General features: G+C 42.0%; 1 protein-coding gene across 1 annotated transcript in view; it reads left to right on the top strand.

Annotated features, from left to right (window-relative positions):
• Positions 1-18,373, top strand: part of odam (odontogenic, ameloblast associated) — a 34,292-nt gene that overhangs the window by 13,442 nt on the left and 2,477 nt on the right. The window contains exons 2-4 of the mRNA XM_060915686.1: positions 10,438-10,456; positions 18,077-18,121; positions 18,207-18,266. Of these exons, the coding sequence (XP_060771669.1) occupies positions 10,438-10,456; positions 18,077-18,121; positions 18,207-18,266 (124 nt within the window). The remainder of the gene's footprint in view (positions 1-10,437; positions 10,457-18,076; positions 18,122-18,206; positions 18,267-18,373) is intronic.

Here is an 18,373-nt window from a genome sequence, read left to right as displayed (position 1 = left end):
TACTAGGACAAATCTCTGTCCATTTCTTGTATCATTCTTTAAATACTGTTTCCACTAATTTCTTTACACAAGAATGCAAAGTTATCACTTACTGGTTCGGTGAGCCCTGATGACCTGGTCTCTCGTCCGAGTTCTCAGCTCCGCACCATAGCCTTGGGAGTGTTCCGTCCAGTGGCGGCTGGTAGTCTTTCAAACAGGGGAGGCTGGTCGGTTACGATATTTCCAGATTTTAAAAGAAAAAACATCAATTTTGCCCATACTCTTGCCTCTGATCTGGCTGATTGTTGGCAGGGTCACAAACTGTGAAATAACAGGTTCTTTTGGCCCATTAGCCTACTGTCCAATATACATGATGGTGGTGTTGGGGGGGTATATTTTAACATTTTATATTTTAAAATTGTGGCATGTTGTTTAAAAATTGATCATTATTAAAAGCAGCTCTTTGTCAGGAACCTCAGCAGTAGAGCTGGGTGCCACACATTTCATTCAATGACACTTTCCCTATATTTTACTTATTTTGACTGAGAAATGTTTTATTGACAATTTTGATAACCCTTCACTTTTAATCCAGGTCTGTAGTGTGAAATGTTCTCGGCTGTGTTTTTGTTTAAAAATGTTTTCCAAATTGTAGCTGTTTAATTCATATCCAGAAAAATATATATTCCAATATAATATACTCAGCATAAACATTTTAAATAGATTCTATATTTTTGATCCATCCATGACATATTACTAAAGTAGCCTATTTACTGTTGTTGATGTGGGTCACTTGCTGTTAGCCAATTCACTTTCTCGTACCAGGAGAGCTGAAAGGAACGAGTATTATTCCCTACCTTTTTCACCAAGTCAGTTTGAGGCGTTGGTCTCATCTCATCTCATTATCTCTAGCCGCTTTATCCTGTTCTACAGGGTCGCAGGCAAGCTGGAGCCTATCCCAGCTGACTACGGGCAAAGCGTTGGTCTCTTTAATTTTAATTTTTTCCTCGAAAGGAAGACTGGCAAATGGCTTCGCCAAAATTAAATCAGCAATGCTTGGCATCCGTGCGCAGCTTTCTTGCTAGCTGACTAGCCCCCTCAAGTTCAAGTTCAGTCACTCAAATAAACGAAATTTCTGGAACTAAGATAGCAAACTTGACAACACTATATTTACAATGAAAATATATAGAAACTAAAAAAGCTGGTAGAAACCGTATGTAATGAATGAAATCGAAATGTAAGCTGATCTCTTACAATACACCACAGCACTTGCGAATCCGCATGGGACTGAACTGAGATTCACCGCTGCCTATCTATAGTTGAAACGAGCTGTCAATCAAAGAAAATATCTGGCCACTTTCACCAATCACCAGTCTCCTCGCGGAACCTGCCATGTCCCTCCCATGTGAGGCTCGGAGTCCGTAGGTGGGCGTTTTCGCAGTATTTGTCCAATAACCATCTTGCATTTTGAGATTGAAAAGCGCATAGCTCCCAAATGCCATTGAAGTCCACTGAGGCTGGGAGTCCGTGGGAGTCCGTAGGCGGGCATTTTCGCAGTATTTGTCCAATAAATATTTAAGCTGGTAGAAACCGTATGTAATGAATGAAATCGAAATGTAAGCTGATCTCTTACAATACACCACAGCACTTGCGAATCCGCATGGGACTGAACTGAGATTCACTGCTGCCTGTCTATAGTTGATAATAACCGTCTTGCATTTTGAGACTGAAAAGCGCATAGCTCCCAATGCCATTGAAGTCCACTGAGGCTGCGCTGCATCGCGCTGTCACGAGGGGGAGAAACTCATGCGCACATTAAAGTTATAAGGGCATTTTTAGAGGAGGCTGAGCCTCCCTCGTTGTCTTAGAGCAATCGCCCGTGGTTCCGTCGTCCGAGGATCAGATGCATAGGGCCCACCCAGGGACGCCAAATTGTAATGGAAATTTCTAATAAACACTTCAGAATGCTTAGCAGTTGTCTTTTCTGTTATTTATTGTGGTAAATCATATAAAAGAAATATAAGATAGGAAAGGAAGAAAATTAAAACAGAACATCACCTCTAGTGATGTGAGAGTACGCGCGTGCTCTGAGTTGTGTTTTAGTGGCTGTTATCTATTATACTCTAAAGGCATTCGCTTACTGCTTGCATCTTCACGTGATTGGCTCAAGATTTCCTATGAAGCTTTGTTAAAGCATGCACCTGGCGTGCTCTGGTATGTGCAGGCGGATGCATAGTTATGGAGAACTCAGGCACCCTGCTTATCACCAGCCAAGGCCACAGAAAGGCGATTACAACATGGGAAAAACATCTTAGTACACTAGGCCAGTGTTTCCCAACCTTTCTTGAGCCACAGCACATATTTTACATTTGAAAAATCCCACAGCACACCACCAAACAAAAATGTCACAAAAAGTATATATAATGAAATATAATGATCATCTCATCTCAATTTACTCACAATTTACTTACTCAGTGTGAAACCTGGGCCTGTTTAGTTGAACACAAAGCTGATATACTCGCAGGAATTGAAGACAGACACACACGAAGATCTTCAACAGCTCTGAGTCACTCTCCTTTTTTAGTTTTTATAGCAGTCATGCTTGAAAAGCCCAGCTCGCATAGATAAGTTGTGGAAAATCACCTTTTTCGCTTTCTTCTGACCTCTACTCATACTAGCATAGGTGCAAGTATAAAATTTTCACAAACCTGAAAAGTCTGACAAAGTCAGACGTGCATGGCGCAGCCATGCGGGGGGGGGGGGGGGGGGGGGGGGGGTTTACAAAGGGGGGTGAGCCCCCCTTAGGGCTCAAAAAAAAAAATTTAATTACAAGTTAAAATGGTTGTCTCTCATGCAATCTCATGCAAACATTTATAATATTAATAGTTATATGATTTGCATATTCACATCAACTGTTTAATACATTTCATCAAGTCATCTGAAATAATATTTCAAGTACAAGGCTTGATATTTCAAAACATCTAGCAACTACTAATTTAAATGTTGAAACAACCATTTTTAATATGCTTTTGCTGTGATACCTTTTGTTTTTTTTACAATATATACACAGCTTGAGTTAAAATAAGGAGCCACATGTCTTGATGTCCTCAGAAACTCCTGGATTTTAGCAAATAACAAGATTCAGCTTTTTCCATCCAAAAATATCTATATTTTATAATCCATTACTGACTACAAATGAGTTTAACCTAACAACCACATTAGAAAAGATGATAAAAAAGCTAACAAACTTATTTCAAGACCTACCTTACTTTTATTTAATCATTGAAAGGTAATCAAATGTAAAAAAAAAAAGTTTATAAAAGCAGATACTTGTGATGAATAATTTCAATTCTAGAAGAAAGCACATTGCATTTGCACATCACACTATCAGACGACAATTTAAATCACCAATAAATATTTTCATCTCATTATCTCATTATCTCTAGCCACTTTATCCTGTTCTACAGGGTCGCAGGCAAGCTGGAGCCTATCCCAGCTGACTACGGGCGAAAGGCAGGGTACACCCTGGACAAGTCGCCAGGTCATCACAGGGCTCAATAAATATTTTGAATTCACTTATTACTACATAGCACAAGAATCAGAAAAGTGATTAGTCTCATCGGCGTGACTTTTAAGTCCCTTCTTCCCGCTGGAGCCGTACTTGATAGCCTTTGAACAGCAGTCGCAACTCCCGGGACGTCCGGTTTTCTCAGCCATATTCCCCATTTGTCACTGTTTTTGTCACACTCACTTAACCATTCCCATCTCCATTTATTTCTAGACGTCTTTTCTAATTCTTTTGTATTGGAGCCTTCTGATAAAAACTTCATTTTGACATATTTTGATCAGCAACCAGAAGCAAAGCACGTGGATCTGTCGCAAGGGAGGGAAGCGAAATAAGGCTCATTATAAAAGCTGAAGTGGCAGCACGGTGGTGTAGTGGTTAGCGCTGTCGCCTCACAGCAAGAAGGTCCTGGGTTCGAGCCCCGGGGCCGGCGAGGGCCTTTCTGTGTGGAGTTTGCATGTTCTCCCCGTGTCCGCGTGGGTTTCCTCCGGGTGCTCTGGTTTCCCCCACAGTCCAAAGACATGCAGGTTAGGTTAACTGGTGACTCTAAATTGACCGTAGGTGTGAATGTGGGTGTGAATGGTTGTCTGTGTCGATGTGTCAGCCCTGTGATGACCTGGCGACTTGTCCAGGGTGTACCCCGCCTTTCGCCCGTAGTCAGCTGGGATAGGCTCCAGCTTGCCTGCGACCCTGTAGAAGGATAAAGCGGCTAGAGATAATGAGATGAGATAAAAGCTGAAGTTTAATTGGACAGCAGTTAGCAGTGAGCCAATCAAAAGCACCGTTCTAACTTGTACCAAAAGAAACGGCGACTCATGGCAATAGCTGTGTTGATTTGGTCGAACAACATGCTACATGCGTGAAACATGATATCACACATGTATAACACCGTGAAACCAGGGCCGGCTCTAGGTCTTTGGCTGCCCTAGGCGAGATTGAGTTTTGGCGCCCCCCCCCCCCCAAGAAAAAAACCCCTCTAATAACATCTAAATAACACTTTAATCTAATCACTCTATTCTATTACTATTAAACAATGTACGGTGCATGGACAATAAACAAGAAGTCATTTTTATCTTTTTCATTATTGTTATCATTATTCACATAAAGTGTCACAAAGTAAAATGACCACACAAATTCAATACATATCTCCATATAATGGGCAAAAACTCTTCCGCACCCTGTTCAAAGTGTAGTGCATGGACAATAAACAAGAAATTATTTTTAGTTTCTTTTTTGCTATTAAAAGTTAAGTCATCTCTGAAGAATTAACAAATTAAATGAATAAAAAATTCTACAATTCTAAATTGTGCAAACTTAAGCACCCTGTTAGGACATCAATGGGCTGTATTTTCAAACAAAAGTGCTATTATGGGTACTTTGTTATTGAAGTAACATTACAATGGGACTCGTCTGGTCTTCCTAATGGCATATTCCTTGATAATATCATCAAATGATATTTCTCTTGAGATCTCTTGGTTGATGCTCATCAGAGCAAGCCCATTCAGACGTTCTTGACTCATTGTTGACCTTAAGTATTTCTTCAGCAGTTTTAATTTTGAAAAGCTTCTTTCAGCAGAAGCTACTGTCACAGGTAGTGTAACAGCAGAGGTAATGAGCGCGTATTTCTACATCCCCAGCCGCATCAGAGGTGTTGTAAAAAAGGTTTTCAACCTTTCATGAGCCAGGGCGCACTTTTTTCAATGAAAAAATCTCAAGGCACATCACCAATAGAAAATGTTGACTGAAACTAAAACGCTGTTGCCAATATTTACAATATACAGTCATTCTATAATTTTCCACGGTACACTTGTGCCGCTTTTCCACTACAAACGCGGCTGAGTTGGGCTGAGCCGTGCCGTGCTGAGTTGGGCTGAGTCGAGCTGACCGGGGCTATTGGAGTTGCATTTCGACTACCACCGCGCTGAACCGTGCTGGCTGGAAGTGGGTGGACACATTGGGTGGAGTTAGCGAAAGTGGGTGGACGTCACGTGATGTCGTTAAGCGGCGCAAACAGTGACATCAGTGATCTTTTAAGCGGTAGTCTCACGACCCGGATAGTAAACAATAAACATGGAGGACATGGAGTCGTTAGTGTTGCTGGTCTTGGTGCTGTGGCTTGTCGTCACCGACAACGCCAACAGATACTGGCAAGAGCGTATAGATGAGGCGAGGCGCATAAGGCTCCAGAAATTCTCGTAATTCGTAATTCTTCTTCTTCCGGGTTTACGGTGTTTACAGATCCCAGCGTGCTCGCGGGGCGTGTGTGGGCATGTGAGGACACTCCTCCTCACCAATCAGTGCACAGGGGAGTGTCTGCTCACGCCCCCAACCTCACTCAGCTCGGTTTGGCTCACTTCAGCCCTACTCCAAAACCGTGCGAGTTTTGGGTGCTAAGCAGGGCTGAAGCGAGCTGAGTCGTGCTGTTTTGAGATAGTCGAAACGCGAGCCGTGTCGGGCTGAAGCGAGCTGAAGTGAGCTGAAAAAGGGTAGTGGAAAAGGGCCATTGGTGATCTCTCACGGCACACTAGTGTTCCGCGGTACTAGAGTTCGGCAGCACAGTGGTTGAAAACACTGTACACCACTGATGCACTTGGTAACATCTCCATTCAATAACTCCATCCCTCCTTTTTGGTGGGGTTTTGGTCGCCCTTGGCGCCCCTGGGCACACTAGGTCGCCTATAGCAATCGCCGGCGCTGGTAAAGAGAACACATCTGAGTGCTTGTTTCGTTTCCCTGCAGTCTTGACGCACTGAGATTGTTTCTTGTTTTCAACGCGTTTATTATATTTTCCTCCAGGAAGCTCTTCGCAACATGGTTGCTTGAATGAGCTGCTAAACTGTCATTTTAATGAGAACACAGATCAACAAAGCAACTTTGTTTTATTAAAAAAAAAAAGTGCCAGGCACCATTGGAATATCTCGCTGCGAAACGTGTTCGGTGCATAAAAGACTTTTACTTCAGCCCAGACTGCTCAACGACACCGACAGACTGCTCCAAGTGCAGCCATATTCAAAACAAGCAACAGATCTATGTCAGTTATCTACATTATGCATGCTGTACAATTAAATTAGGCTAAGACATTATAATGCTGACTCGTTTTCAGAATAGTGGAAGTCATAATTTTTCTCCCCCTGTTTCTGCGCCCCTGGATGGACGGCTCTGCGTGAAACAACAGGCTAGTCAGGACTGCTCGTTGGTGAGCGGCGTATAAATTGAATGAGGTTTGTGGCGAAGATGAGATGAAAAGATTTGTCTTGTGCAGAGACTGTGCCGTGGTAACCCGGTAATACGTTGAGAGTAAGACAGTGAGAGGGCCACCCCGAAAATCTCAACGGATTTACACGATTTGGAAAAAATGACTTTTTCAGAACCGAAAAAAAACAGAGCTTCTGGCAGTGACGGCTCCTGAAATTTTTTCGGGGGGGGGGGGGGCAATTTTCCCCCGTTATGTCTACACGGACCATAAATGTCCACAGGACTGAAGTAAATTGACCTAGGTAGCAAGTCGATTGGCCGAACTTGTTTTTGCCTGGTAAATTCAGATATCAATACAGACAATATCTCTTCTCTCCACTAGGTGGCAACACTGAACAAGTTAAAGGTGGCAAACTAAGGAAGACTCATTGTGAAGCCTTCAAAGCAAAACATTCGGCATCACAATCAGTTAATATTACATTACTCATTTATTTTCTCATATTATTCCAGTATTCTATAATAAGTAGACACATAAATTCTTAATTATAAACATATTCTAATTTCTTCATTCTAAAGAATGCAATTAAAGTGGCAGGATATAAATCCAAAACAAGTGTTTATTTAAGTTTTGAAAAAGATGAAGAAAAGCATAACCATCAAACAAACATGTGCAACTTAATTATGTGGTTTTTTTTATATGGAATTGCACCATTTTAACAACAAATAATAAATAATTCTAAATAAATTCTGCAGTTTTTTTCCCAAGAATTCCTCCAGAAAGCCATGCCTTAAAAGGAAATTTAAAGTATTACAAGCATGTCAATGAACACAAAAGGCTTTAGTTATTTAGCTATATACACACAAGGTTTTGTAGTCAGTGCAACTTGGCTTAACAAGTTGGAAAAATGGTAAGGTGCTGCTGGCTCCAATGAACACAGATATACTGTACAATATATATGTGTCGGTTCTTGCTCACCTCATCATTGTGACAACGAACTGCTAGCTGATACACCTCATCCAGCTGTGTGGCAATGTTTCCTCTCCCAAAGGCTGAAAATTTCAGACAGCTGTCCATGTGAATCTTTGAATTCTCGTGCTTCTTCACTTTCTAGGAGAGATGATGCACATCTGTAACTCCGTTTATGGTCCACGCTGTACCGTCTGCTGTGCTGCTTCCAGGGTGGAAGAGAACGCAAGGGTAGCAAAAAAGAGCATTGACTACATCACAGCCAGCTAGCCAAGTTTTCCGGTGGTACCAGTTCTTGTTAAAACCTCTTGAGCAGGTCTTCTCCCCCTTCGTAGACACTTGCTTGATGTTTAAATTCGGTCTAGGAGGTCCTAGCTGTTTGATTGCCGTTTTCTCCTCATTGGTACGACAACTAATGGCCCTTTTCCACTACCCTTTTTCAGCTCGCTTCAGCTCACTTCAGCCCGACACGGCTCGCGTTTCGACTACCAAAAACCAGCACGACTCAGCTCGTTTCAGCCCTGCTTAGCCCCTAAAACTCGCACCGTTTTGGGGTAGGGCTGAAGCGAGCCAAACCGTGCTGACTGAGGCTGGGGGCGTGAGCAGACACTCCCCTGTGCACTGATTGGTGAGGAGGCGTGTCCTCACATGCCCACACACGCCCCGCGAGCGCGCTGGGATCTGTAAACACCGCAAACCCGGAAGAAGAAGAATTACGAATTACGAGAATTTCTGAAGCCTTATGCGCCTCGCCTCATCTATACGCTCTTGCCAGTATCTGTTGGTGTTGTCAAGCCACAGCACCAAGACCAGCAACACTAACGACTCCATGTCCTCCATGTTTATTGTTTACTATTCGGGTCGTGAGACTACCGCTTAAAAGCTCACTGAATCAGAGCATCGTGGACGAGTTCGCGGAGCGCAAGGCTCATCGTATGCCCTTCAAATAATGCGCGCAGTAGGCTATTGATGTTTTATTATGAGCCATGTACAGTATGTCGCCGAATGTTTTTTTGTTTCTGAGTTACATGTTCGTTTGAAGGACTTAATGTACAAAATAACATAGTTGCACCCCGTAGTGTTGAAATTGGTAAACACAGTGCATTCAGTGAGGTTTGCAGCGCCCTCCTTTTATTTCTGACTCTTCCTGTCACTGCTGCAACCTCTGAGCGCTCATTCGTTTGCCCTTCAAATAATGTGCGCAGTATAGGCTATTGATGTTTTATTATGAGCCATGTACAGTATCCTAATGTTTTTTGTTTCTGAGTTACATGTTCGTTTGAAGGACTTGATGTACTAAATAACATAGTTGCACCCGGTAGTGTTGAAATTGGTAAACACCGCAGTTGCGGACATTTTGTAGCCTAAAATGATGTTATGATAAGCTTTAATAAAGGGCCCGGTCATTTGCCCCGCCCCCGGCCCGGCTCTGACTTGTTCCGCCACTGTCACTGATGTCACTGTTTGCGCTGCTTAACGACATCACATGACGTCCACCCACTTTCGCTAACTCCACCCAATGTGTCCACCCACTTCCAGCCAGCACGGTTCAGCGCGGTTGTAGTCGAAATGCAACTCCAACAGCCCCGCTCAGCTCGACTCAGCTCGACTCGGCACGGCACGGCTCAGCCGCGTTTGTAGTGGAAAAGCGGCATAAAGGGAACTTCTTTCAGAGACGCTACCGTATTGTTGCACTCAACACTCGCCGCCATCTTCATAGAATGTTCAATACATTTCCCGCGCAACAGGCATATGACGTAAGCACGCTGCTTGTGCTTGCACATAAAACCTAATAGAAAATGCATTGGGAGCAGGATTTTTCGAAAAAAAACGTACGTACCATTAGTGTCAATGGGAGATTTTGGGGCAAATCTGAACCTGACAGAAATCGCACCAAAAGGGCGTGGCTACACCAGGCGCGACCTTATCCTGATTGGACGATGACATTACTGTTGCCGTGGTAGTAGGAGTAGATAAAAAAAAAAATCCCCCTGTTTGGGAGTGCATCGCCCAAATCGCCCCTATTAACGAGCCGCCAGTGGCTTCCGGCACATGCCGGAAAACTTGCACCCATGTACTAGGGCCTTCATCAGGGTCAGAATTTTCTCCAGGACCCAGTTTGGATTGTGAACTTTTTCTTTTCAAATATTTATCCAACGCCATCACCGCTGTCACGCCCGAAGCATTACTAATTCTATTGTTTGAATGGCAACAAGTAGATAACACAGGTTAATTAGCTACCTGCTGCCATCTAGTGAAAGAGTATTTAATTGTTCTGCCTGTCACTATGGACCCTTTTCACGTGACGTCATGACAAACACGGCCGCCATTTTGGACATGTACTACCAGTAGTCTACCACAGCCAACAACGAGGAACGACGGCGAAGCATCCAAAGGAATATAGCCATCAAAGAAAGTTTTTACTTTCAGCAAGACTTCCATCATGCCATTATATTGTTGTGCACCTGGATGTAGTAACCATCAACACACAAGGCAAGATTTATCATTTTATCGGATCCCGACAGATGCTGACCGATGGCGAAGATGGATGGTCTCTAAAATATTGGCAAAATGATGTTTATTGACATAGCAATCGTGTGTAACGGGAAGCATTTGCATATCCGAAATGTTGTGTTTACATCAAAGATAAAATAAACCGATATGACAATGACTGCTGCTGCCAGGTTGGGGACACAAACTAGTAGAAAGGAAGTGTGCCAACAGACTTCCTTAGTGGTCGATTCTGCTTTAAGGTAAGATGCATTTAATTATTCGTCTGCTGTGGGTTTGGAATTGGTAGCCTGACTGATTCATTCATGTTTGTGGTGCCATTTGTTTGTTGACGCATGTTGAAATGGAAGATTGGTTGTTGACATGATTTCCAGTGATGCTTTGGTGCTGCTGTGGATCAGATGTGTTGAGGAGCCTGACTGTTTTTTTTTTTCTTGCATGTGGTATCATTGTTGACGCGAGGTTGTTTTTTGAACATGCCAATGCGGACACGATTTCCCCTGATGAGTTATGACTTCAGACGCGATGCGTGTGTAGAGGTGTGGAGTCCGCGTGATATGTGCGTAAGAGAGGCTTCTCATGTGTTTGGAGATCCGCGCTCTGAGACAAGTGCAAGCGCAAGCACCCCTCCCCCAAGGGAAAAAAAGGGACCCCCCCGAAAATATCGGTATGGTTCGAACACTGGGTTGGAGAAAGTAATGGCAAATAGTGAGTGCACAAACCATAGAAGGTAAACTGTACACAGCGCCAGGGCAGTGTGATGGTACTGTATGTCTACTTTTAGATTGTGTTAGCTTATCAATGAACACACTCGTCACTCGACGAGTTTCACGTCTTTACGACGGATACTTAAATGTGTGTTAGGTATTATTGTTGCAGTCTAAGCAGTCATTGTAGCAGCTAGATGAGCGAGAACCGAAAGGGTCTGTGCCATAAACCGTTATTTCTTCATGTCCAAAATGGCGGTCACGCTTACGAAGGTCACGTGAGTGAAAAGGGTCTATAGACCCCTTCGCATGTTTGTAAACAAACCGACCGTTGCCAGGTCGGTTTGTTGCGCGCGCAGCCTGGACTCAGAAACAATGGCGCTGCCCATAGACCGGCATTATGAGCTGTCAGATTATGCAAAACAATTGTCGTTACAAGATCGAGAATGCTACATAAATAAGTTAACTCTAACAAGTGGACATCGACTACCGGATCCGTATTTAATTAAAGAGTGGACGGACGATGTTAGTAAGTTTTCCTCTGATACCTGAAGACAGTCATACTATTTACAAAAAATGTCAAACTCAAAAAAAAACAAAAAACAACCTATTTACAAAAGTAGCCTGCCATCAACATTCTGGTTACAGCGAGACTACAACTTGATTAACAATGGGACATTCATATTCATTTTGTTTTAATCAAATTATGCCAGTGATGTGATGGCAATGTGGCTTCAGCTACAACAGCAAATACCAACACTAAACAGCAATTTGCAGGAGGTAATGGCATGAAAGGAATGATAGTGTAAAGAGTGCAGCTAAGAGAAATCAGAGCTGCGTAAAAAGCGAGAGGCAGAGACCAAAAATGAAACTGAACGGGGCGGGAGCTAGGTTAGAGCAGTCAACGTAAGTTGGCATTTAGAGTGAGGGCACACAATTTTACGTTTCCATCCTTGCTTTAAAATTGTGATTTTCGGCATACACAAATAATGATGGCACAAAATCTGGACTGCTTGAGTCAAGCGAGACCTCTCCTACAAACAAAACTGCATGCAAAGCTAAGTTAACATGCTAACAATATTCATTACATTGTGTAACTATGACCCAGCAATTAGACAAACGTTACCAAAGTATTTTGCTACATCAATAAACGAAGACTAGAAAGAATAAAAAAGAAAGATTTAATAAATAGCCTGATCTTACCTGTGATGAAGTGGGCGCTGCAAACCCGCGCATAGTGCTTTCATCCCAGTCTACACGTTTGATGGCTTGTAGCCATAGACGTCGGCGATTTTTTTGGAATGGGTGAGATCCTGCTGGAATTCTGTACATTTTAATCCCATCACTGCTACGATTCTGACACCCGACAACACAACAACTAGGCATTTCTTCCAAATATTTCTTCTCATCTCTACCGTCGCTGAGTCTTTTTTGGGTCCAGGCTGCGCGGGCAATTTCCTCTTAAGTATGAATGACGTTTACTGCGAAGGGGTCTATACGTCGCTGGCAAAGACGAACAAAGACAAATTATGTGCAGTAAATAAATAATAATTTTCGGAACAATTGAGTGAAATTGGATAATTTCCCACGGTACACCTGATTATCTCTCACGGCACACTAATGTGCCGCGGCACAGTGGTTGGGAATCACTGCACTAGGCCACTTGAGCTCAATACACAGAAACACAGAGAATAGGAATGTTCATTCACTAAATTTCCCTCACAAGGGTTCACAAACTTTCAAGCACCACTGTATATACGAGCCTCCATGAACCTGCATCATTCCTGTTTTCTGTGTACAGCAATTTACCAACAATGACTGTTTTTCATCCATTAAAGAATAACACACCATACTTTTTATCCATTTACAATTATATTTAATGATTGTGAGAAATAAGTTCTTACATACTGTATGCAGGGGCGCAGATAGGATTTTTGAACTGGGGGGGACTGAGCTGTCAGCAAATGATTCCATTTTGTGTATGCATGTATGTGTGCATGTGTGTATGTGTGTATATATATATATATATATATATATACATACAGCAAAATCCCCAGTGTTGAATTAACACCCAGAGTGTTGATTTAACACCCTACTGTGTTTTATATAGGTCCAATTGGACACAAATTAACTCTGAAAGTGTTAATTCAACACTGAGGAATTTGCTGTGTGTGTGTGTATATATATATATATATATATATATATACTACCGTTCAAAAGTTTGGGATCACTCTGAAATGTCCTTATTTTTGAAAAAAAAGCACCATTCTTTTCAATGAAGATCACTTTAAACTAATCAGAAATCCACTCTATACATTGCTAATGTGGTAAATGACTATTCTAGCTGCAAATGTGTGGTTTTTGGTGCAATATCTCCATAGGTGTATAGAGGCCCATTTCCAGCAACTATCACTCCAGTGTTCTAATGGTACAGTGTGTTTGCTCATTGCCTCAGAAGGCTAATGGATGATTAGAAAACCCTTGTACAATCATGTTAGCACAGCTGAAAACAGTTTAGCTCTTTAGAGAAGCTATAAAACTGACCTTCCTTTGAGCAGATTGAGTTTCTGGAGCATCACATTTGTGGGGTCGATTAAATGCTCAAAATGGCCAGAAAAATGTCTTGACTATATTTTCTATTCATTTTACAACTTATGGTGGTAAATAAAAGTGTGACTTTTCATGGAAAACACAAAATTGTCTGGGTGACCCCAAACATTTGAACGGTAGTGTGTATACATGTTATTTCACCTCCCTCACTGCCATCACCAGGAACTACCTGCAGGCCAGGACAATGATAACATTTTAACATAGCCTATGGAAATCCAAAGTTTACACATTATCATCACGCACAGAAATTGCAAAACTAGTTTTAAAACCGCTAAGTTCCAACTGTTAAACATAGCGAGAGGCTGGGCTACGTGTGTGTGTAAAGTGTAAACCAGTGCATCCTGACTTTCTAACTATGCCTGTGTGTTGCGTGAGCGGCAGTCAGTCAACAACTCTTCGCAAAGTTTCCTTATGAAACAATATGCTCGCTGAAATTATGGCAGGGAACGCCAGATTAAACATTAAAACTGCCTTCTGAGCACTGTATCTACAGGCTGCCACTGAAAGAAGGAGGCTACCAGAAAGGCATCTCTACTCTGTACGATTTTACTTTTTTTTTTTTGAAAAAATGATGCAATCGTTTTCTGCCTTTTGGCACCCTTCATCATGCCGTGTTGGGGTCCTGAACTAGGAGGAGCTGTCCCCGATATGCCTGTCAAACTTGTTGTGGGTAACCATAGCAACCAAGCTCGAGCTCGCAACCTGTGCAGTCTGCGCAGTTGCAACTATGTCTGTACTGCTGTGCACCTCAATAAACCGAATGGTAATTAGTCTTTTGATTTTTCCGTGAGGTTTGCCTTATGCAAAGAAATACAGCATAGACGTTTTTTCCTCCCTATAAGTGGGGGGGGACCAAACGAGGTGAATTTAAATCTGGGTGGGACGAATCCCGCCCGTCCCCCCCTCTATCTGCTCCCGTGACTGTATGGTACAGAAGCTATAAACTCTCTCTCTCTCTCTCTTTCTCAAGAGACCAAGGAACCATAAAGAAGTGTCGACTCCTCTGTCCTGAAGATGCCATAAAACTTAAAGTTTCAGCTTCACCTCTGACTTTTACGGAGTGCTGATACTGGAGACTCCTTCCAGAAACATCTCCTTCCTTTAATAAAACTTCTGATTAACGATTTGTTTCAGTCCATTTATGCAAATAAGGTGTTACTATACGAACAGCCATGTACTTAACGAGAGTGATTTGCAGCTGTATTACTATCAGAAAATTAATCAACACCTTCTGACCAATCAGAATCTAGAATTCAACAGCACACTGTAAAACATTTCAAATTGGTTTACCTTGGAAACGCAAGTTTACCTGCTGCCTTGAAAATGCAAGTTAACTCAATTTGATGATTATCTTTGTTTCAACTCAGAAAAAGTCTCAATTAGTCAAGACAACTAAGATATTCAAGTCTAACCTTTGAAAACTTGCAGAGATTAGTTCAAATGTACACACTTTTCAGAGCTCATTGAGTTAAAGAGAAAAAGTAAGTGGAGATAACTAAACAAGGCTGAAATGTTTTATAGTGCACTTTTTAATATTTTCTAATACATTCAGTCTGAGTCTATTTGTGTAGAAAAAGAGGCAGAAAGCGAGGCGTAAAACCGCAGATTAACCCTGGAGACTCAAACATGAACACCATCTTTGTTTTTTATTGTTTTTCGCCCAGTCAGAAAATCTGGTAATGACACAGAGCTCAGACGTCGTGTTTAGGTGCAGATTAGACAGAACGCTGAGCTCAGGAAGTTCCTCCTCATCAACATGGTCATTAGTCTAACGCCAGACTCCAATCACTGATGCTCCGAGGACTTGATTTGGTTACAACAAGGGTGTGGCACAGCAGTTGGGTTAAAATGAGGTACGTGATGTCATGTGGCCAAAACTAGACAGTCATGAGTAAAAACGGAGAAGTTCTTTAGCAACAGTGAGGTTCGGTGTAACTGTGTGAGCGCTGCGGCTCACTCAGCTCCTCGGTCAGGTGAAGTCATCGGTGTGTGTATTACGTCATGACCACATGGCGCCGCGGTGAGTCAGATAAGAGGCACGGAGAGAGTTTAAAAAGCCCAAGCCAGAGTGACACTCTCACAGCAACATCTGGATTCTCATCAACATTCCTCAGTGAAGGTACAAGCCAATGTCTGGGGAGCTTGTTGAGATCTCTGACTTGGATCTTCAGTCTCATTCTTCTTAGTGTTTTTGCTGTTTCAGAGTTGTTTAACACCATGAAGCTCCAGACCTTCATCCTTTTAGCTGTTCTTTTCAGCTTTTGCTCTACAGCTCCGGTGAGTATTTACAACCCTGATTCCAAAAAAGTTGGGACAAAGTACAAATTGTAAATAAAAACGGAATGCAATAATTTACAATTCTCAAAAACTGATATTGTATTCACAATAGAACATAGACAACATATCGAGTGTCGAAAGTGAGACACTTTGAAATTTCATGCCAAATATTGGCTCATTTGAAATTTCATGACAGCAAGACATCTCAAAAAAGTTGGGACAGGGGCAATAAGAGGCTGGAAAAGTTAAAGGTACAAAAAAGGAACAGCTGGAGGACCAAATTGCAACTCATTAGGTCAATTGGCAATAGGTCATTAACATGACTGGGTATAAAAAGAGCATCTTGGAGTGGCAGCGGCTCTCAGAATTAAAGATGGGAAGAGGATCACCAATCCCCCTAATTCTGCACTGACAAATAGTGGAGCAATATCAGAAAGGAGTTCGACAGTGTAAAATTGCAAAGGGTTTGAACATATCATCATCTACAGTGCATAATATCATCAAAAGATTCAGAGAATCTGGAAGAATCTCTGTGCGTAAGGGTCAAGGCCGGAAAACCATACTGGGTACCTGTGATCTTCGAGCCCTTAGACGGCACTGCATCACATACAGGCATGCTTCTGTATTGGAAATCACAAAATGGGCTCAGGAATATTTCCAGAGAACATTATCTGTGAACACAATTCACCGTGCCATCTGCCGTTGCCAGCTAAAACTCTATAGTTCATAGAAGAAGCCGTATCTAAACATGATCCAGAAGCACAGACGTCTTATCTGGGCCAAGGCTCATTTAAAATGGACTGTGGCAAAGTGGAAAACTGTTCTGTGGTCAGACAAATCAAAATTTGAAGTTCTTTATGGAAATCAGGGATGCCGTGTCATTCGGACTAAAGAGGAGAAGGACGACTCAAGTTGTTATCAGCACTCAGTTCAGAAGCCTGCATCTCTGATGGTATGGGGTTGCATTAGTGCATGCGGCATGGGCAGCTTACACATCTGGAAAGACACCATTAATGCTGAAAGGTATATCCAGGTTCTAGAGCAACATATGCTCCCATCCAGACGACGTCTCTTTCAGGGAAGACCTTGCATTTTCTAACATGACAATGCCAAACCACATACTGCATCAATTACAGCATCATGGCTGCATAGAAGAAGGGTCTGGGTACTGAACTGGCCAGCCTGCAGTCCAGAGCTTTCACCCATAGAAAACATTTGGCGCATCATAAAACGGAAGATACGACAAAAAAAAGACCTAAGACAGTTGAGCAACTAGAATCCTACATTAGACAAGAATGGGTTAACATTTCTATCCCTAAACTTGAGCAACTTGTCTCCTCAGTCCCCAGACGTTTACAGACTGTTGTAAAGAGAAAAGGGGATGTCTCACAGTGGTAAACATGGCCTTGTCCCAACTTTTTTGAGATGTGTTGTTGTCATGAAATTTAAAATCACCTAATTTTTCTCTTTAAATGATACATTTTCTCAGTTTAAACATTTGATATGTCATCTATGTTCTATTCTGAATAAAATATGGAATTTTGAAACTTCCAAATCATTGCATTCCGTTTTTATTTACAATTTGTACTTTGTCCCAACCTTTTTGGAATCGGGGTTGTAATACTGTATCCACTTTGTTGAATCCTGGACTCTGATTGGTCAGAAGGTGTTGATTACTTTTCTGTAACAGCAGCTCTGACAGTAGAGCAGGTTTATATTTAAGTGTTATGGTTTTTACTGTTCAATCACAGTCTAATGTATAATCAGAAAAAAATGTGTTGAAGTTTTCTGTAAGGAGAAATGTGATGTCATATTTATGGAAGGAGTCTCCAGTGTCAGAGATAACGCGGTGACTTCTTCAGTCCCCAGGAGTTTGCGCTTTACAGTTTCTCTGGAACAAAAGATGAAAAACTTGTGGATTTTTTATCATACTGTATTAACTTCAAGAGAGAAAGAAAGAGAGGCAGGTGAAGGGATGACTCGTGTAAGTGAGAACAGGAACTCAGTTTTATTCTTCAGTCAACAAAGAACTATATTTGTTGGCAAAATTGCTGTCATATAAGAGGAATAAAGCACACAGTGATGTGCTGTTAGAGGCTAATAATCAAATATGTATGTGGTAATAACAGTGTCTCTGCGTCATCACACCACCCTGTCTTTGTTTATTTTACTGTTTTACACACACACACACCGACACACACACACAGAGTTTTATTTTTACTTATTCCTTAATTATCACGCCATAATAAACCCTTTCTCCTGTTCCAGATCCTCCGCCAGCAGCTTGGAATAATTGCCAGTAACAGCAATGAGGTCTTTGTCCTTGATGACTTCAGAGTTGTTTATATTTTATGGTTGTTTTGAAGATTTTATGCTAATTTTATTTCACTGTTTGTAGATTGTGCGTCTCCCAGGACTCAATCTCGCCGGCATCGGTTTGGGACAAACACAGATTCAGGTACAGAAAGAGAACAAATCTCTGAAGATGTTTCAGCTCAAATACAGCCATAATTGATGGGAACCATAACACTGTATTCCATCTTTGCAAAAGATTTACTCCATTTT

This window comes from Neoarius graeffei, chromosome 3, assembly GCF_027579695.1.
Source record: "Neoarius graeffei isolate fNeoGra1 chromosome 3, fNeoGra1.pri, whole genome shotgun sequence".
Taxonomy (NCBI): domain Eukaryota; kingdom Metazoa; phylum Chordata; class Actinopteri; order Siluriformes; family Ariidae; genus Neoarius; species Neoarius graeffei.
This window is presented reverse-complemented; position numbering and strand designations above follow the sequence as displayed.